The 22,874-nt window shown below is 37.1% G+C and overlaps 2 protein-coding genes across 2 annotated transcripts in view; one reads left to right on the top strand and one right to left on the bottom strand.

Annotated features, from left to right (window-relative positions):
* Positions 1–22,874, top strand: part of stet (rhomboid serine protease stem cell tumor) — a 1,160,693-nt gene that overhangs the window by 394,095 nt on the left and 743,724 nt on the right. The window lies entirely within an intron of this gene.
* Positions 8,637–9,074, bottom strand: LOC145665515 (uncharacterized). The gene has a single exon (XM_081732821.1). It carries the CDS (start codon positions 9,072–9,074, stop codon positions 8,637–8,639), a length of 438 nt encoding a protein of 145 aa, XP_081588947.1.

Genomic DNA, 22,874 nt, shown 5'->3' with positions numbered 1-22,874 from the left:
TGGCATTTTCGATCGTTTAATTTTGTCCCGTACTTTATAACTGTATTATACTTGTATGATGCAATTAGTGACATCATAACAGTTACTTTTTCATTAAATCGTTAGAAAAGTCTTCTACGTATTAGTTAAGTGTCTTAGTTGTATGTCATGTGTCATTTAAATTGAATGAATGATAAGTGGATGACTACTGGAGTATATGTATCCAGTAGTCGTCCGTTGAAAGAAATGGGCGGCTGACCATTGGAAATTGAAGTGAAGAGTCATTTCCAGTAGTCAGCCCCTAATGACTGACTACCGGAAAACGTTATCAAAAATGCAACTTGTAGTCAGCCCCCCTTATTTCTACGCAATATCTTGGTTTGTATCATAAACCAAGAATTTTTGATAAGCTACGATACATTCATGCATAGAAGAAAGCAATAACTCGTACTATTTTACAATAATATAATTTTAACTTAACTTTGAAGTAAAGCTTCTTCCTTATTTTTTTATTAACAAAATGCGCACTTTGCTCACTTGCATCAGCAGACCTCAAATGATAATTTTTCTTTTCTGCCACGAGGAGTCACACCAGGCCAGAACAAATGAGGTTGAATACTGGAGCTCTGATTTAAGTTGTAGTTGATTATTTGTTTGATAACAAGCTACTGTATGTTTATTTAATATGCTTTTTACTGAAAAATGGCTGACTACTGGAGACGGCTGACTTTAGGCACACTTACCCTCCTAACTAACTAACTAATTCTATGGCCTATGGAACCCGGAGGTTCAATGCCGCATTCACAAAAGCTCTCCACTGACTTCTATCCTTAGCTAACTGGATCCAGTTTCTACTTTGTATTCCTATTTCTGCGAGATCCATCTTAATATTGTCCTCCCATCTGCGCCTAGGTCTTCCTAATTATAAGCTCAAGTAATATGTAACATAATAATAACAATAATAATAATAATAATATCTTAGTATCAAACTTTAAGCGATTTTTATATGATGCATATATTCATGAAAATAGTCACTACTTGTTATGTACTCATTTGGTGTTCCCCTAGGGTTACTAGGAATTGAAATCAGGATCTCTGACTGTGCCGTCCAGTATGCTAACTGTATGACCATAGAGCACGGATCTGACAAAAAACATTTTCATAACGTTTTGCTACCCCTCCTTTTCCCGTATTGATTAAAGTGCCATCCGTGAAGGAATTGTTTTCAATTCTGGGTGAAATCAGTCACTTTTTTCTGGAGAATCGAAATGTCCAATAAGAAATGGGGGTCCCACTTTAAAATTTTAAAGTTACCCCTACCGCCAAAGGGAATGGGGATAGCGGATTTTGTTTGGTATAATTGAACTATACATATAAAGCAGAAACATATATTCTCATTTTGGGCGTGTGTTTTCAATTTGATATTAACTTAGAAATCTATTTGAACTTTGGTAGTGCTAGCATTTCCATAGCGTCATCTTCGTATACAATCAGATGGTGAATAAAAGTGACAGTTTATCTGATTTGTCAACTGTCAAAAAAGTTTGAAAGCTGACAGTTTATCTGATTTTGTTTTTATAACCAATTCAAATGTTAAAAATGTAACGTTGTATTTAGAAAAAATAAAATATCCTTATATTGAAAGAAAACCGGACTGGGAACCGAACCGTCAATCATTACTGTAATTTCAAGCGCCTCGCTAAACCCACTTATTTTCTTCTTAATTTACGTCGCGAAAGGCGGCCCCGAAGTTCACTTACCAAAGTCTACTTTCCCCTTATCAGTACTTTCTGTATATTTCCTACTCGGTTATACACGTTTTACAGTAACCTTGAATGATAGGGACACAAACACAGACACGTCGAGAAAATTTAAAATTCCGAAAGTTCTCCCACCAGGAATCAAACCCGATACCCTGTACACCACAGACACACATGCTAGCCACTAGACCACACAGCCAAGTTATAAAGCCAGCGCGTTTTAATAATTCTACTGGAAATGCACGAGATATGCACTTGTAATACATTGAGTGATTTATTCGAGAGAGGCAAAGCACTTTACTTTGAATTCATTTCTTGGTTTCGTTTCTACTGTTTATTCTTTGTATTTTTCGTACACTACTTGAAAAAGCAAATACATTTTTCGCTACGGTGTCCAGAAATACTATTTTAACTGATCATAAAACAGAAATCTTTCGGTGAAATAATATGGGGTAATGTGTGCTATTCTAGTTTCATACCGAGTTCCTTCGTAGCTAAGCGGTTAGCATACGCACCTTTGACGTAAGAGACCCGGTTCGATTCCCGGTGTGAGCTCATGTGGTTCGGATTTCACGCTAATCAGTAGGTAAACGTCTCATATAGCCTCGATGCTGAAAGGGATGTTAAAATCAACTCAACATTATTTTATACCATCAATTGAAGCAAAAGGTAGACGATACTATCCTGTTAAAAACATGCATTTATTTCTTTGGCACATATTACAAAGCATCGGACTATTTGCGACACTTCAAGAAAAAGATGCTTTATGAATATTAAGTCGCTTCAAGCGTTCAAATCGCTTTGTAAAAATCCAGATTATGAATTGCAATAACTTTTTACGTTGTAATTAAAATTACAGCATATATTGTTTTCTATCTCTCTCACATACTTTCTCTCTCTCTCTTTCTTTCTCTATATATACACACCTGTATATTACAATAGGTATCAGAACATGAATAATTTTCATTTTGGACGTGTGATTTAAGGTTGGTATTCAAATCAGAAAGTTGTTCCCATTATAAAAATGTTAACGTTCCTCATTTTAGCGTCTTCGTATATAAATGATGACAGGGTGAACAAATGTAACAGGCTTTGAAACGTGATAGTTCATCTGATTTTTTTTAAGCACTTCAAAGCAGAACTTTATATTTAAAGAAATGTTTCCATATGTTGAAAAAAATCAAAACTGCCGGGAGGCAGATTCGAACTGCCGCCCTACGATGTTAGACTTTCAAGAACACTACTAAACACGCTTGACCACCGAGACAATTCATGAAAGAATATGCTGTAATAATGCTCATATATCGCTCCAAGCGCACGTTCACACCTGAAGTTTTAAATAGTAATTTTCTCCCTATATCAGTAATATCAACTGAAGATATTGACTGATTTTGCATATTGGAACTGTGCATGAAGTGTGAATTGCATATTAAACGCAGAAATACGTAGTTGACTCTTCAGTTCATGTTTCTGTTCAATAGCTTCACATGTTAGTGAGTGTTTCCTAATACCTGTGTCATTTTCCCTCTTTTTTCCCACGGGATATTCTTCGTGTAATTATTTGACACACTAAGGTTTCATAAGATTAAAGGTTTTTTGCTTATAATTTTCTTATTTTGCTTTATTTTTTCTCTAAAATAATAAATAATTATGCATTATTACACTGCTTTGTTAAGGAAAGCACAAAGAAGCGATAATATAGTCAGAAAAGCGAGTTATTAATGAAAATGTGAAAGTTACAGTATATGCGAACTTTTTTTTGCGGATGAGGATACCATAATTTAGTTATACTGTAAAACACAAAAATCTTTACAATATTCATCAGAGCATCCATATTATAAGGATCCCCACCTTTCAGTGCGCATTACTTCATCGAGCACATGTTATATCTATAAAACACGTGCTATTCTTTATAGTCATCAATACAAGCAGACGATACACATGAAGTAACCAGGAAGACACGAAGCCAGCACGACGGAACCCGAGAAGGAACGAGCCACTCAGAAATCACCTATAAAATAGGACCAAGGCTGGACCAGAGTACCAGTTGGCCACTGATCGCATAACCTACACCTGCTTTTGAAGTCGCCCTGGACGAAGTAATATTACTTTTCCCAAATCCCTGAAGGCTGACATGAGCTAAGGAGGTATTCGTTAATACTTCTGTATATCATTATCATTATTATAATTATGTTTACTAAAATGAACATAAATTAGCAATATTTCTCTTGGAGGAATCTTTCATAGAGTAAATTATGTTGACTCCACTTCAATGAATTTACTATATTATTAATATAGTATAAACCAGGATTAATTATATGTCTAATCTTTTTTCTGTTTTTGTCTTTTCAGGTAAGCTCTGCCTACATTTGAGAATCATTGTGGATTCTATTACAAAATTATTTACGATTCGTGAGTATTCTTAGTAATTAATTACTATACCATATATGTTCGTGTAAAGTACGCAATCGTGTAATGTGTGTACACACTTCAATCTTTACCGAAATACAGAAGGAAACAATATTGTTCGCATTGCCTATGTAACCTATGTAATGCTCACACTTGCATTTCCACATTTTAGATTTTTTTTTGCTAATATTTATGAAATTGGGACATAGGAACATTTCTCAACAATTACGGAAGAAACAGCTTGCCTATGTAGTTAAGTTCTGTACTATAAAAGTAACCAAGAAAGTTCTGTCGCTTTTTCACCCACCACTTTCGCACATCGATATCTCATCTAACACGCCTGGAAAATCTAGAAAAAAAAGTCCCCATAAGCATCGACGACCTTCTACCAACGTTCTGGAAGGCTATGGATTCCATCGCGGTAGAACTTGGTAGGGCGTGAAGCGAAGAAGGTATCAAGTGCAATTTGCACTTCTACTAGGGATTTGAACTGGCGTCCTTTAAGGTGATTGTCCAAGGAATGGGAAGACGATAATCGGACGGTGCAATATCCGAGGTACGTGGCTGATGCAATAATTTTCCCATCCAAGGCGTAGAATGGTGTCCCGGGTCATCCTAGCCACATGAGGCTTAGCGTTGGCCTGTAACAGGAAAATCCCCTTTGCGATTCAAAAGTGCTGGCTCCAGAGTTTTGTTTTTCTTGAACACGGTTCAACTGCTGACAGTACACAGTTGCATTTGATGCTGTGACTAGCTGGTAGCAGTTCCCGATGCACCATGCTGTGAGTAGTCCACCAAACACACAGGAAAACCTTCTTCTGGTGAAGTGCTGGTTTCGGTTGTTTTGAAACCAGTTCATGGGATGCTAACCAATGATGTCGGCGCCGTGGAGCTTCGTACAGGACCCACTTCTCATCACATGTGAACAATCTGTCCAGAAATGGATCCTTCCTCAGAAGAGACAGCAAAGAATCACAGGTGTCTGCTCGCGTTGCCTTCTGGCCCGAAGTCAAATCATGTGGGAAACATCGACCCAACTTGCAGTGCTTGCCAGGTTGATGGAGGTGCTGCTGTATGGTTTCTCCACTCTTACTCAATTGTAGTCCCAGTTCTTCACATGTCTGGCCACTGTTCGCCTCAATTGCCGCCTGAAGATCTTCATTTTGTACATGTGTTTGTGTTTCGGCACGTGGTGCGTCTTCCAGTGTTTCGTCACCGTCCTTAAACTTGTTAAACCACAGCTGCACTGTCCGCTTAGTCACGAAACCCTCACCAAAGGCCTGGCATATCTTCTGCCTTCCTGCAACGGCGTTTGTTCCCAGTTTGAACTCGTCGAGCATAAACACCTTTATGACGCTCTGTGGAGGTCCCATGTTCACGTTGTCCTTACGCAAGTTTATACGTACTTTCCGTATAAGTGTTCTGAATAAACATACTTTTCGTACGAAAGAAATAATTGTATATAGGTGGTCAGGATCTCACATACAGATAGACATATGTAACATATAGCTGAGCTGACGTATGTATGTATGTAATATGCGGAAGAATGTTAGATGTCAGACACCCTGCAGCGGAATGATGTAACATCTAAGTGGGAAAAGGACAGTCCATATGTATTTTTCTCTATGTAGGAATATTGAATTGCGGAATTTTCATTTTGGTTTCTACACATTTTTCATTTGTTTCAGACACGATGCAAGTGACGGCAATCCAACTTAAAAATCCGTGTAGTGTCCTTTCCCTTAAAGTTTAGTTGAAATTTTGAGTAAAAGTGTCCGGATGTAGACAGGCGTATACGGTATATTCTTTATTTCGGCTTACAAAATAAAATTACCTAACTTATCTTGTATAAGGATTTATTAACATACCGTTAATACTATAAATTTATTGCCAAATTTTGAATTTCTGTATTCCATAGATGTTGAGTAGTTTGGGTGTATTACAATGAAAATTTTAATAAAATTAAACGCTTTACATGATCAGTGATGTGGTTCCATTATTTGAGCTTCTAGCCAGCTCCAATGCTATAATATATTACTGAGGTAAGTTACATTTATCTCTTTTCACTTACGAAAAACTGGCAAAAGAAAAATTGTTAGCTTTTGAAAAATATTTAGTAGTCTGCCCCCTTAAGTACTGATTTTAAATTCTAAAATTTCGCGACCTAGTCTATAGGACCGTGCAACGCACCGGTTGGGAGCTATTTTTCTAATTTTATAAATAGATACTATCAACAAGGCAACCAATATTTGCGTTAAAGTATTATAGTCGAGGGTACCATTTCTCCTTCAGCTAATCCCGACAATTCTCCCCCTTTAGTACTAACTGAAAATGAACCTATCATTATACATTCTTCTATTCAAAGCGCTAAGGTTCTCTTCTGAGCATCTTGCTCTTCTGTCGAGCACAAAGCTTCCTCTCTGAACAACTAAGCTCCTTGTACTGAGTATCTTGTAGTTTGTTTTAAGCTTCCTTACTCGTCACTCATCTTCTATTCTGGACATCTACCTTCTCTGCTGAACATCAAGTTCCCTCTCTGAGGCATCAAGTTTCTCTTCTGAGCACCTAAAGCTCCTCTGTAGAACACTAATTTCCCTTTCTGAACAAACATTCTTCTTTTCTGAACACATCTCTGCTGAAATACAGTTTCTTCTCTGAGCCATTCGTCTCCTTTTCTAAAACCCTAAATTCTCTGTCGAGCATAAAGTTCCCTCTCTGATCCGCCAGTCTCATTTACCGAAGACCAACTTCTCTCTCGAACATAGTTTCCTCTGAGTCACCAGTCTCCTTTTCTGAACACAGCTTCTCTGCTGAGAATTTTCTCTCTCTGACCCACCAAGCTCCTTTTCTGAACGCCTAACATCTCAGTTGAGAATAAAGTTTCCTCTCTGAGCTACCAGTCTACTTTTCTGCATACCTAACTTCTCTGCTGAGCATAAAATTCCTTCTCTCAGTTTCTTTTTCAGAACGCCTAATTTCTCTGTCGAGCATAAAGTTCCATCTCTGAGCCACAAGTCTTCTTTTCTGAACACCTAACTTCTCTGTCGAGCATAAATTTCTGTCTCTGAGTCACTAAACTTCTAAGCACCTAGCTTCTCAGTCGAGTCTCAACTTTCCTCTCTAAGCCAATAAATTCCTTTCCTGAGCCCCTAGATCCTCTGTCGAACACAAAGCTACCTGTATGATCCACTAAGCTCCTTTTCTGAGTACCGAAAGCTCCTCTGCAAGCGCTAAGCTTCCTTACTGAGACACCAAGCTCCTCTGTCAATCAGTAAACTACCTTACTGAGCCACCAACCTCCTTTGCAAAGCATCATACTCCAACATCCACACAGGATACCTCCATCAACACTTTTATTCAAAGTTTCACAATATAAATGTATAGAAACTGTACTATTTGTGGATTGTGTTCCCTCCATCGTACATCTTGAATCACTTCACTGTTCTAAAAGCTCCATACATAGTATATTTTTCTCGATTAGATTGCGTCATTTGTTGGAGCTTTTATAACTAGCTAGTAGAAAAGTACTGATGTAAAAGCATCAGTAGTCGTAGTGCTAATCCTAAAACATTACAATCTATAAAACCTTCTCCATATAAGCTATTCTTATAATGCTGGATTCGTTAGTGAAAATAGAAATGAGGGTCTCTACCAGACATAAAATTCCAAAGTTCAGAATTGTAAAGAAGTCGAATGGTAAACGCAGGGAACCCATGTATCATGGAATGAATTATAGCTAGAATGGGTAGAGCAGTCATTTAGTTGAATAAGTAAAAGCCAAGAGATTCTAAAGCAATTAGGTAAATTTATGGGCTTTATTAGTAGGATGATGAGGACAAGCCTTCTTCTGATTCTGACAGCCGTTTACCTTGGTGTGGATTGAGGTGATTCCTCCATGTCAGATGGTGCTCTAGTTTTAGTGTCGACTGAGGTACTACAGTTTATCCTTTATCCTGCCTTACTTGAGTACTCGTCTCCGTCTAATTCCTCCTGATTTACTTCATGATTTTTTTTGTATATGTACGATTCACTCGTGCCCGTGGTTCCTTACAACGAAGATTCAGAAATCTTCTCTCCACACATCAACGTTCTAAAGTTAGCAGGTTGCTGTAAGACTCCGTCAGTCGAACGATTGCCACATATTACAGAAAAGCTGGGCTTTGTGCCGGCCAGGCAAGAATTACATCTGATTATCAAACCAGGACTCAATGACGCGTGCTGTATGAACAGGAACATTGTCGTGTTCATATTGAAAGGAACCTATCCCAAGCTGTTTCTATAGTGTCGGCAGCATGCTATTGTCTAAAATGTCTTCCTGCCCAGCAGAAGTAACAGCCCCCAAACCATGACAATACCATCACCAAATTTCACGGTTGACACAATACACTCCGGGAAATAACGTTCGCCAGGTATACGCAAGGTTCATACATACCCATCAGAGTGCCAGAGCATGGATCGTGATTCATCACTCTACATTACATTCTTCCGCTACTCCAAAGCCCAATTACGGTTCTTTTTGTACCATTGCAAACGCCTCTGCGCATTGGTGCCTATGATTAAGGGCTTCCTGGTGGTAGCACGACCATGAAAACCAAGTTCTATCACCTCTCGGCAGACAGTCCTGGCACTGGTCTGTATACCTGATCTCAGACGGAAGTCTTCTGTAACCTCTGACAAAGATGTCTGCCGGTTGTTTCGCACAACATGCATCAGGGTTCTCCGGTCTCGATCACTTAGTTTCTTGAACTTGCCAGAGCGAGACTTCGGCGCAGTAGTTCCATGGCGTTTCCACTTGACTATGAAATTGCTAATTGTTGACCAGGGCACATGTGGCTGCTGAGAAATCTCTCTGACCGTGTGTCCAAATTTATGGGCATCTATAATCATCCACCTTTCGATTGCATTCAATTCGTTCCGTTGACTCATCGTGACAGACAACATGCGTTTGAGGATGCAGCATTTCTACCTTCACTTATATAGCGTCGGTGAGGTGTATTAACGCCATTCTGGGATTGTATACTTGACGTGAAGGGGTGTCGGGTGACTGTCGGCAACATAGTGTATGATAACTCAGTAGTAACACCACATTTATTGAAACTCCTTGCATGTTACTCCAAGTATAATATACCTCACAAGAACATTTTATGTAAACTATATAGATATTTAATTTCAAAATGTAGATATAATCAACAATACACTTCAAAACGCTTAACCAATATTCTTATTGATGCATTACATAATCATGAGAAGTGTTTCCATTTAAAAGGTATTATGGCTTATTGTATTCGTAACGTGACTTTTGGGACACACTATATAAGAATAACTGTTGTTAAATAAGAAACTTGCTTTCCCTTACTCTGTTTTAAATCATTCATATTTTTTTAAAAAAGCAAATTTCTTATCCCAAGAATTTTTCAGCAATATAAATAATTGAAGAACTAGGGGAGAAAAATCAGAAAATCAATTAGGATCAGATTTATTAAGATTTTAATTTCATTAACGTCTTTATGTACTTGTGATGATGCCATCTGCTTTGTTGAAAGCTGTCATTTCTTAAGAGGATATTTTCTAGAGCGCTCAAAAGTTTCATCCTTAAGGAGAAAAGAAAAAGAAGAAAAAGTTAAAAATATTGAAGAGTCAGCAAATTCAGCAAAGGACAAGAAAGATCCTCAAAGTTTCACAGATATTCATTCATTTTCTTTTTTTTCTTTTTATTTTTTATCCCGTTTTGATAATCGTCGAGAGACTTCTGAAGGTGCAGTCATTTGAAAAGAGACTACTAACCTCATCAGCACTTTAATTCTTCTGAAAAAGACAAAAGGTTATATAATAATAATAATAACAATATTACAAGGGTTCGTTTTCCTTTTCAAGACAAATATCGACTAAAAGATGATTCTAAAATGATTGTTATTTAAAGCTTTTTTTTCCTTTTTAATTTTGAAGAAAAATGAATTTATAAAAGAGAATCCTTTGAGAATGATAAAGATATTTTTATAAAACAAATATATTTTTCTTTTTTGAAAAAAAAAGTAGTCTTCAGCACAAATTAGTTCGAATAATGTCTTATAATAACTTGAAGCAGTGTTTCAGAAAAAAATGGTTGTCAATTCTCATTAACAATTTACGTTTCAAAGATTTTAGGTGCTTGTTTGCAAAAAAATTAATTGACAGGTTCTTAATGATTTTAAACTCAACAAGAACAAAAAATTTGGACATCTTCTTCCTTCTCCTTCTCATATTATTATTATTATTATTATTATTATTATTATTATTATTATTATTATTATTATTATTATTATTATTATTATTATTATTATTATTATTACTAGCTGTAACCACCCATTTTTGCCGGGTCTTAAGTCACAGCATGGATAAAAGGAGAGATGGCAGAAGAATGTTCTTATTTCATTGCCCGAGTATTTAGCCTTTAATGTTAGAAAATCCGCATAACAATTCTGTAATGCCAATTGCATACATCTAAGACGTTCTTAGAAATTCTAGTTCAGAACCTGGATAAAACAAGAAATAGAAGGTTCTTATTACATTGCTTGAGTACTTAGCCCCTCATGTTAGTAAATCTGCATAACCAATGTGTAATGATGGTTGCATACATGTTAGGTGTTATTAAAAATTCTAATTCAGAATCTGGGTACAAGGAGAGATAGAAAAATGTTTATATTCCATTGCCAGAGTATTTAGCCCCTGATTTTAGTATACTCGCATAATTAATCTGTAGGGTTGCATACATGTTAGGCGTTGTTAGAAATTCTAATTGAGAACCTGGATAAAAGGAGAGAGAGGAAGAATGTTTTTATTCTATTGCCCGAGTATTTAGCCCCTGATGTTAGTAGACCCGCATAATCAATTTGTAGTTTCGGTTGCATAATATTATACCTTGTTAGAAATTCTAATTCAGAACTTGAATAAAATGAGGGATAGAAGAATGTTTTTATTCCATTGCCTGAGTATTTAGCCCCTGATGTTAGTACACACCTGCATAACCAATGTCTAATTTCGGTTGCATACGTGTTAGACGTTCTTAAAAATTCCAAACAAACGTGCATCATTTTCACAAATATTTTGACCCCCGATAATCCACCCGCCGAACCAAATATAAAAAAAACAGCTTCGTACGAGATTAGATCTGGTAAAAATCTGTGTACGAAATTTTGTAGGTATGTCCTTTCTATGCAAAATGCTAATGACATTTATACACATTATTATTATTATTATTATTATTATTATTATTATTATTATTATTATTATTATTATTATTATTATTATTATTATTATTATTATTATTATTATTATTATTATCATTATTATTATTATTTCGAGACTATGTAACGTGGGTTCATGCCAGCACTGCATAGAGCGTTCCCAGGCTGCGGGCCGAAGAGAAGGCCTCTAGATGTAGAAGTTAACTGCGAATATATTGAATAAGCAGTCACGGACAGACGACAAGGCAGAGGTCTTTCAGGTTGAGGGTTTGACGTAAGGCTAATAACCTCATCCTCTTTAAAAAAAAAAGGATACTTTTCAGAAACATTCGCAAAAGCTTCTAACCACGACTGATAACGTGGCACGACCCCAGCAAACTAACACAGACATTAGAAACAAATGAGTTAGAGAAATATAGGATACACCTGGTAGAAGCTAGGTGGGAAGTAAAAGGAGCAGTGCAGACCAAAAATTTACGTTCTTTTACGGGGAAGCAAATAAAAATCACCAAGTAGGAACATGGCTTTTCGTTCACAAACAAATCACATCAGCAATTAAATGTGTTGGATTTGTTATAAATAAGGTTTTGTTCATTACGCTTTAGAATCAGTAGTGTGGCATATTATTGCGCTAAATATACATGCCGCAACACAAGATAAGGATGACAATATAAGGGACATATTTTACGAAAAAATGAAACATATATTCGATCAATTCCCGCAATACCATATGAAAATTATATTAAGGGATTTCAGTGCGGAAGTAAGATGAGAGTTTATTTTCAAACCGGTTATAGGGAACGAGGAAAACAATGACAATAGTGTTAGACAGTAGTCAGCAAAAATTTTGGGGAGGGGAAAGGTCAAGGCCCCTGGTCCGGGGCCAATGATCTAGGGGTACTTAGGACTACCCCTCGAAATTTTGGCACGGGTACGTTGGTCCACCCCTAAATTTTGGCAAAGGAAACTACGATCACCCCCCTTAAATTTTGTAAATTTCCAAAACTAAAAATTTGGTATGGTAGTATAGGACAACATTTGTAACTCTGTAAGTTCTGGGTGGTCCATCTCGTTCATTTTTATGGGTAAAAAAATAACCAAAAATTCAAATTTCGGAGGCTTTTGATCTAATTCATCCTCTTTTATGAGCTCTTATTATTTTGTATAGTTTTATGGGTATGTAAAGGGGCCAATTCCCTTTCATAAGGCATGGTACATTGGTGCTTCCCTTTGAAGATTTGAAAGGAGTACTTAGAACCACCACTTAAAGGATGGAAATTGACGAACTTAAAAGGTTGGTATAGTATTATAGGACTCGAATAAATATCACTATAAATTTGGGTGGTTCATAGTGTGGTCTCTACTACTTACTAGAGAAAGTCGCAGGATGTTACTAATACCATGTTCAACCGACTCATTTTCACATATGAAACAATTAAGCAAGCGGAGGAATCCTCGAACACAAGGATGTTTGAATTACGAGCGTTCAAAATTCAAAATTTAACAGATTTTCCAGAAAGTTTGAAGTAACCATTTCTTGAGATAGATACTTCATTTTTGATATTCAGGGGGTTTCTTTGGGTGCCCAGCACAGTGATGAGGTCAAAACATACACAATTTGCAAGGTAAGGGCACTTACTGGGGACGGGTGAAGGGTAAAGGCACCTTACAACTTGCAAATTGCCTCCTGTTTGGCCAACCGGGTCGATAAGCTAATAAAATGTTTTTGTTACCCCTATTAGACTGTGCTGCCATTCAAAGGTCACTTTCCTGTGTGGCAACCTTCAAATTGAACAATGACATTTGTCTCCGAAACTCTTTGCCAGGCGTGTGAAGTTCAATAAATAAAGTCGTATTATTCATAATTAATCGGCCCAGTGTGTAAAATAGAAGGCAATTTGCAAGTTGTAAGACGTTATTACTCCTCACCTCCTCCCTAATAAGTGTCCTTATCTTGGAAATTGCAAACGCTTTTACCTCATCACTGTGATTGGTACCCAAGAGAACCCTCTGATACCAACAATGAAGTGTGTATCTCAAAAACTAGTTACTTCAGACTTTCTGCAAAGTCTGTCCTATTTTAAACTTTTAACGCTCGTAATTTGAACACGCTTGTGATTAGGGATTTCTCCGTTTGTGCAATTGTTTCATATGTAAAAATGAGTCAATTGAGCATAGTATCGATATGAAGTCAAGAGTAACACCCCACGACCTTCCTTAGACTCGTGAATTTTGTAACATCCAAAAACAATATGTTGAAGAGTACAAAATTCCGCCACCGCCATATTCATAAATGACGTAATAATAAGCTTCACTCCCGGTAAAATTGCTATTAGATGGAATGAATTGAAATCGAACCACAGAAAATTATGTAGGAAGGACCTACAGAAATGAAGATAGCAGAGGAAGCATGTTAGGTATGTGTTAATGCATTGAATTTCATGGGAATGTTGAACCTTCTTTCCCAGTTTATTCGAAAGTTAGAAAATGTGGCATCCCATTATGTTTACCAGCAGCGCTCATATATACTTGAACCTCACCACATGGAAAAAAAAAACTAATCAAATTGATCAGGTTTTAGCAGATAGAAGTCTAGCATAGTTACTATTCGGTCGTTTGGAGGAGCTTACTGTAACGTTGACCTCTATCTCGTAGCAACGATTGTAAGAGAGAAATTATCGCTGTAAAAAGAAAATTTTTAGCATATGAAAACCGAGAGGTTTAGTTTAAAGAAATTGAAAATAGTCAGGCGAGAGGGTAATATCAGGTTGAAGTAGCAAATATATTTCCGGTTTTGGAAAGTTGAAAGTGTACTTGTGTTGACGATACATGGGTTTAAATTACGGATAGAATTAAAATTTCAACAAAAGAAATATGGGGACACGCGGAAGTAGATAGGAAAACATTGTTTCGACCAGGAATGCACTAAATTAGCAGAGAAGAGAAAGCAGGCAGAAGTGCGTTGGCTGCGAAATTCGAACACTAGAACTGCACAAAATTTCGTTGACATCAGCCAGGAAACTTACATTTTTTTAGAACAAAGAAACGTGATTTCTTGATAACTAAAAAAATGAACTTGAAAATACTAGTAATAACAAGAATATTCGGGACACGTATAAAGGCATAAACGAATTTAAGAAAAGCTACCAATTTTCTATTATTTTCACATGGAAACCCTTTCCTACCCTATCCCTCACTCACCTATGCCAAAGGGGTGGGGGTCAATTTGGATTTTAATAGCATTTTGAGTGTCAGTATTCATCTCAGCGACCTCGAAAACTGAGAATTTGACATTAAAATCGGCCGTTTTGTACTATTTTTACATGCCACTTCTTCCCTTATCCCTTCTGCCTCTTCGCCGAAAATGTGCTAAAAACTTAAGTTATTCCAGGATACCCTAAAATCATTAAAATCGGTGCCGCGGTCCAGGAGAAATTAGCGAGCCAACGTTGCTACATCCATTTTGTTTATATGAAACCAATTCTTACCATTTTAACATGCAGAAAGCAAATTTTGAACGCAATCGTTTTGAAGATGAAAAATCCTTGAGAAAGACAGACTCTAAATTGCATCCTTATGTGAATGACAGTGCGATGAAATTGGAACCATTCATTAAGGCCTTCAATCTGGATTGGTTCCAAACTCTGGAGCGATAATTCTGAAACTTTTCATGGCACTCGTTCAACACCGTTAATATATATTGACGACTGAAGTGTCACATCTAATGCATGAAGAAGCTTATTTACAAGCGTCACAAACACCTTTTCACAAATTGAAAGTTAGCTTCAACGGTGTGTGCTAGGTATTTTTGTTTCTAGACCTTTGTTCTCTTTAATGCAATTTAACTTCTCTTTATTCTTCGTTTCTTTGCATTTTGAATTCGCTTGTCTTTCAGATTACATCTTCGTCGTGTTAACACAAACCCTCTTAAATATTATTAAAAAAAAACTAATTTCACACACGCAACTCATTTGTTTAAAATGTTACGAATTATAAAGTACAATGCACCATGGAAGTGCTCCCAAAGTTTGCAGTATAACCCCTGTGTTGCTATGCAACCATAATCACTCTAAGGAATGTATGGTTGCCTATAAGCAGGTTACTTGGCTGTAATTAATCCAGCATTCGTTGAGGTATTTCATAGTTTAGCTGCAAATATTACCATCAGATCCTAAAGAAACTTATAGGAGACCATCGGGAAGGTATATGCTTTCAAACAAGACAAGAGTAACCAAAATTGGTGCACGTATATCGAAGTTATGCGTGAACATACCCAGAACGTACATAAATGAGTAGAATAGAGATTCTCCTCCTTTCTTTTTTATTTCCGTTAAAAAGAGTTATCATTATCATCTTCGGGCTACAGTCTTTCTGCTTTCAGAGCTGGGGAAGTGCTCCCAAGAGAAATTTCACTTTCTCTAATCAAAGAGAAATTTTACTTTAATCAGCCTCTGAAACATGAACGAAAAATAAACACAAGGATAAGTTTGGGAAAAGAAACGTTGATGAACAAGAAATAAGTATAATATGAGAAAATGAAAAAAATCAGCTGATTTTGTTTTTGCACCTATCTCACGTAGGAGGGAATTCAGTGCGAATCCGAAAAGTTGAAATGTACTAGGGTAAAGCAGGCATTGAACACAGACCTTCGACTTACAGTGCCAGTGCGTTTACTACTGCGCTATTGTTTTTCTAGATGGCAGCTAAAGTCGATATTTATTAACACTAGCATCACTTGTTAGTGTAGCAATCGATTCAACTGCTTGTTGTATTCTTGAGTAACGTTAATAGCTCCAAGTTAACGTGACGTTGCCACATTGTGAAATTTTGATTCCCCATAGCGGCTGAAGGAGGCCCCGGAGGGCACACCATTATGTAACATTTTTGTTTTATTTTACCTTGTAGACCTAGAATAGTGCTCCGTGGTCTGTCAGCGCCTATAAATATATATATATATATAGGGTGGAACAAAAGTAGGTGTACACCCCGCATTGATCAAGTATAACATTCTAGTTTATGGGTTTATTTGCTTCCGAGCTTGAGATGTAAGTAAAAACACATTAAGAACAAATAATAAAGTACAGGGAGCCAATAAGGTCCTGCAGGAAAGTAAAACTTTGTAACTTGGAAACCGTTACGTTTAAGTGTATAAATTTTGGGGGTTGGAAGAAGGGAAGTTTGAAGTTTTGTTCTGGCCACAATGCTCGATGATGTTTGCGCTGACTTAAGATGGCGTCTATTAAAGAAAAGGCACAATGTGTTTTGTGGTTTGCGAAATTTAAATCTTGCGATTCAGTGCGGAGAAAGTTCCAAACAACGTATGGGAAAACATCCCCAGCAGAAACAAGTATCAAGAGGTGGTACGAGAAATTCAAAGAAACGGGAAGTGTGTCAGATTTACCACGCAGTGGAAGGCCAGGAACGAGTGACGATGTGATTCACACGTTGCAGGACAGCGTAGCCAGGAGTCCAATGAAGTCGCTTAAACGTAGGACATTGGAACTGGGAATACCGAAGTCAACGTTACACAAGATCGTATGCAAGAATTTGAAGGTCCAGCCCTATAAGTTAAAATTTGTGCACGAGCTGATAGAGGAAGACTGTGACATGAGAATGGAATTCTGAGAGTCAATGCTTACCCGCTTACAAGAAGACGGTGACCTTCTGTCTCAATTTCTGTTTTCAGATGAAGCCACATTTCATGTGTCGGGAAAAGTGAACAGGCACAACTGCCGAATTTGGGGGGTGGAAAATCCACGTGAATTCGAGGAGCACAAGCGGGGTAGTCCCAAAGTCAATGTATGGTGTGTTGTTTCAATGGAGCACATTATCGGCCCTTTTTTCTTCGAGGAAGAGACGATAAATGGTAACAATTATCTGAACATGCTACAGACATTCCTTTTGCCAGAATTTACTAGGTTAGGCATCCTTAATAAGGTCCACATGCAACAGGATGGGGCACCGCCGCACTATGCCCTTCAAGTTCGACAGTTTTTTAAGGAAGAATTTAAGGAGAGTTGGATTGGCCGAAGAGGACCCATACCTTCCCTGCAGGATCACCAGATTTGTCGCCTTGTGATTACAGGCTGTGGGGACACGTGAAGACCAAGGTGTATTCGCAGAAGCCAGCTAATCTGCACAATCTCAAGAACAAAATAACTGATGTGATTTTGAACATTCCAGACGAGCACCGCCAACACGCAATTCTTGGTTTTCCAAAAAGACTGCAAGAGTGTTTGGACGTGAATGGTGCATAATGGGAGGTTTTAGCAATGAACCTTAACTAGCTAAAACAAAACTTTGAACCTATCTGTAAGTACACCAAAAAGTATTTGCTAATACATTACGTAGTTTCCAAGTTATAGAATTTTACTTTCCTGCAGGACTTTATGGACTCCCTGTATGGATAACAATAAGAAATGATATAAATTGGGAGCTGATCAGTACGGTACTATATACCTACTTTTGGGCCACCCTGTGCGTATATATATAGTGATACAACAAACTCCTAACAGTGACACAATCTGCTTTTAGCATTGGAGCACATACTATCTGTAAAATATTTGAACACGGTTATCTTTGTTGAAATGTATGAATTGCTTAAACACGACGTAGATTACGTATTTTATTCATGTATTCGTGCTTTTACATATGTTTCCTTGTTTACAAGTGTAAGACAAACACTCATCTCTTTTTTCTCTTTCTTTTTTTAATTCCTATTCTTGTGTTTTGCTTTTTTTTAAAAGAAACATTTTCGAGAAAATTCGAAAACAACTAAAAATGAAGGAAAACAAGATGGCGTTGGTGTTTCCTTCCTTGTAGACAACATGTTTCAACTTTTAATTATTTTTTTCTCTTTTGTCTTGTGAAATCACATTCATTTATCTCTTTCAGAGTTTATATTCTTTTTTGTTGTTGCGTCAACGCTGTGTTATTCAGTCTCTTTCGAAAGCACATGAGTAGCTTTAATTAACAGTTACTATGGCCTCTGTCTCTTCTCTCTTTATTTCTTCTTTCCCTTTTCTTTTTATTTCTTGTGTATTCTCTTTTTTCTTCTGCGTATCGTTGTTCTTGTTTTCTCCCTTGTTCACTCAAATACAAAGTTCTTATATTCAGTGCAGCCTTAGAAGCATCAAAGAGTCTTTGAAGAGGTTCTCCCCAAGCTCAAGTATCAATGTCCATGTTCTTTGCATAGGGAGAATAAGGTTTAATTCCCTTGTGTGCTGGTTGTTCGTCACACACTTTGTCACCAAACACCAGTCGAGACGAGCGATTGAAAATAGCGCCGTGGCGGAAGCTTATCTCACTCTTCACCCAGGGCCGTATTGTAGCCCACAGGCCCACCTGATAGGTACTTTCTAGGAGACCTACTCATGCATGTACGCTGAAAAGTCTTGAAATGCAATTTAATTCTTTTTAGGAGTAATTTCTCCCCTGACACTGACTTAATCTCCAATACCCCCATTTTTCTGTTGCAACTGTACAATCTGCACCAGCTCCATTACTTTACATCTTTCCCTAAAACAACAATGTCGTAACCAGTGGCGTATTTACGATTTTGTTTCGGGAGGGGCTTTGCTAACTTTCGGGGGGATTGCCTGAAAATGTGAAAATCCTGCAAGATATTTCATATACTTGACTATAATAAGTGAGATTTCGGGGGGGCTTAAGCCTGGATGCCGCCCCCTAAATACGCCACTGGTTGTAACTGTGCCATGAACCCCTCATAGGCACTCCTGATACATATACAAATACTCATATGAAGCATCAGAACTATTGTGTTTTTCAAATGATAAGCGGCATGGCCTTGAGTTGGCCTCACACGGCGTCCAATTGGCTTTGAGCGGTGTTGACAATTCGCGACAAGCAGTCACATATTTAAAAGAGAACAAATGATCTCTTTCAGAATATGAAAGCATTTTAACTCACAATACACTATACACATGTTATATTTTCACGATGCTACCTTATCAAAAGACGGATCTTGACACTACTGAAGTTGAAAACCAGATTGTAGATGAATCAATAAGCTATTCATAAGAAAATAAATGCTGGTTATAGCAGTCTGTTTATCTGACTTTGTATTTATATGGGTTAAAATAGTAAAGGAAAAAAACTCGAAAAAATATCAACTCAGATATTATTATGCAAAAATCTAGTAGTGAGTTCATACGGTGTGCGCCCAGTTAGGGAAATGAGAATATAAATAAAGCATATGATTAATTTTAGTTGTTTTAATTGGGTACAGAAACCGTATTGATGATGTTTGATTTTTTTTAAATTTTCATATTTTATTATAAACGTCCCTCCTTTGCATTAACTATTAAATAAGTTTATTAAACATATGCCAGACGAACCTCATTTTGAAGTTGGAAATAGTTTGGAAAGACAGGCCCCCTTTTCCCCCGTGGCTACACGCCTTTGGAATCTGATTCATTTTATATATATACATTATATATATATATGCCTAACATCGTAAGAACAAAGTATGGGAAGTTCGTAATATTGTTTTGAAATTTACTTCGAGGTAAATTCTTCCTTATTTGAGAGAAAAAACGCAGTATATTTTGTTTATTTTTTCCCTTCACGTTTCACTACTTTACATATATGCGACCACTTATTCCCTCTTTTCCCCTCAAGCAGGGATTCAAAAGCACCAGGCGTCTGAATGATGTCGTAAATTCCCAAAACAAACTCGATCATATGGGCTTGCTTAAGAACAGACGCATTGTTTTCGCGAGATCTAGACCAAGCCCAATAGTGTTAATTGTTATGAAAACTGATAATGAACAAAGGGGCTAGTTGTGTAGGAACGTAACTTCTCTTCTAGCACAAACAGGATTCATCAGTGTCTGGGTTACTTTCTTTCGTGGTAGTTCGTTCGTTCTCCAAAATTATAGATGACAATGTCTTTAAGCAAACCGAGTACAAGTGTGGAGTTTTCTTTTTTTTTTAAAAAAAAAGTGCTATGAAATCAGGCTCGAAGAATAATTTTTGTATATATATATATATATATCCCATGATAATAAATTTACAAGACTCAGATTCAGACAATGACGAAATATTAACTGACATAGACGATAGTGAAAGTAGTGTTCAAGACGAGTGTTTAGCATATCCACTGGAAAGGTTAATAGGTAAGTAATTTAATTGCTATACGGTATATACTTCTAGGATGCACAGTCAAAATTCTTGAGTTTGCTGGAATAGTATATTTACACTGCGAATAATGTTGCCAATGTTTGTGTCATAATCTCAACTGGAGGAAGAGCGAGAAGGGAAAGGGGAGTCTGTGATCCGGCAACACCGCGCGGAATATCGCGCAATATTGGCTACTGCCCGTGATGCTTTACATCTGAAACACACAGTAATTTATAATCTATACAAATGCAATACTTTTTCATTGTCTTGTATTAACATTGTCACCATAAAATTAAAAAAAAAAACATGAGTCACTCCTATATAATTCATAGGCCCTTTTGAACATGTTGATAGAGAACTCATCTTAAAGATTTTTGATGAGGACCTCCTTGTATTTTCCACTCCAGGGCCCCCACTGGTCTTTATCGGGTCATATATACTTTCTATACGGAAAACAACGGTGCTGTAAAATGTAAATTATTATTTAGTTTCAAGGTATGACATCATTGGAAATTTCAATTTAGGTGAATACTTCAATATTAGCAAAATTATAAAGCAGAGTGGGAAATCAGGGACCTTGCAAGGGTTAAATTACGAAAAGTGTAAAAGAACTGTTTTTGCAACACTGGTCTTGGATTAGCTGACTGTATTGCCGATACTCCGTTCCGGTACTCCCATATGCGAGGAGTGCCTGACGTATGCCTTTGTACATATACCGATACTTACTATCCGAGACAAAGGAGACTTTAGAAAAAGTCACCGTCCACGGCCAACCAGGAAATTTCCCGGTTTCCCGCCTGGCCTATACGGCCCTGTCTTCAGCTCTTTCTCTCTCTTTCTATGTAAAATATCAAGAAATGTAAAAATAGTCGTTTAAATAATTTAAATGAAAAGTCTAAATACCAAGTTTCATGTCTCTAATTTTAACGGCTTCCGAGATTTACGCATGTTGTTATAATAATTTCAATCCTCATTTTCTCCCCTTCTCCCCTTCTATGACGTCGAGAAGATTTAACACTGCAGCTTTGGTGACAACAGTCGTGTGGAGCGGAGCATTGCCATGCGTATGTCAGCTTAACAGTGACTGATTCAAATGATAGCCACTGATGAACCGACACAGCTAGCTACTTCACACTGTTACATCATTACTTTCATAGATGTCACTGTATACGACGAACGGCTTATTCAGTGTGACCACCCAGCAAAAATATTTCGTACTAATGTATGCAGAAAAAAGGACTAGATCTGGAGAAAAAGTACAACAATTTTTTATCTTCTCCCGTTTCACCCTATTTATGGCATTTTATGATGTGAATATCTTATTAGAAGGTTTCCGGCAGCTCAACATCCCCTATGAGTGGGGAAGTGACCTCCCAATTCTTAAGAACCCCCAACTTACCGTCAAAATTCGATACATTTTTTTAAAAGTCAAAATTCGATACAAACCGTCAAACCACTTACACCCTCCCAATTTTGGCTTTACACTTCCAGAACTAAAAACAAAAAACTGGCGTAATCCCTGCTTAATTGTCGTATTAGAACTCACTGTAAAACCACTAAAGTAACACAAGTATGACAAATATAGAGGATGTCGGGAGAAAACAAAAAAATATCATATAATGGGCTTATTGAGAAAATCGAGATTTAATTCCTTAATAGTCTACTGCAGAGTTTCCCAACCGGTATGCCGCGGCACACTGGTGTGCCGTGAATGGGCCGCTGTGTGCCGCGAGAAATCGAAACAAAATTATTAATTTTATAGCAATCAAATTGCAAAACGTAGGGGAAAATGTATATTTGTATTTCACATTACTGTGAACCTCCACTATGAATCTACAATTTTAAGTTTGATACCGAGTTACTGTTTTGTCTAATATTTCTAATATTGAAAAAAGTACAGTTATAGAAAGCATATTTTTAAAAACCTGAGTCCAATATTTCATTGCAATTGTTTTCTATTTCTAATTAGAATGAAAAATAAGCATAATGATCTACCAAGGGGGACAAACCAGTGAAAGAGCTTTCTTCTCTGTGAGGAGATCAATAATCACAGAAAAAACATCACTGTGTTTTATATTTACAAATAATAATGCCTATAAGTGTGCCGCGAGAATCCAAGTAACACGCGTAGTGTGTCGCAAGTTGAAAAAGGTTGGGAAACGCTGGTCTACTGTTTAAACGCATCACCAAATGTGAAATATTGTTTACTGTGCTCATTTATTAGTTTTGAGCCTTCGATCTTCGACACTTTTGTACTTTCTATTTTCCCCAGTAAAATGAACTATAAGTTACTAGAATTCCTTCTCGTTGGAGGAAGCGACTAGACGGCACCTATGTCCCACTTCCGCTCTTGTAAATATCA

Source organism: Thermobia domestica, chromosome 11 (assembly GCF_964235325.1).
Source record: "Thermobia domestica chromosome 11, izTheDome1.hap1.1, whole genome shotgun sequence".
Lineage (NCBI taxonomy): Eukaryota > Metazoa > Arthropoda > Insecta > Zygentoma > Lepismatidae > Thermobia > Thermobia domestica.
This window is presented reverse-complemented; position numbering and strand designations above follow the sequence as displayed.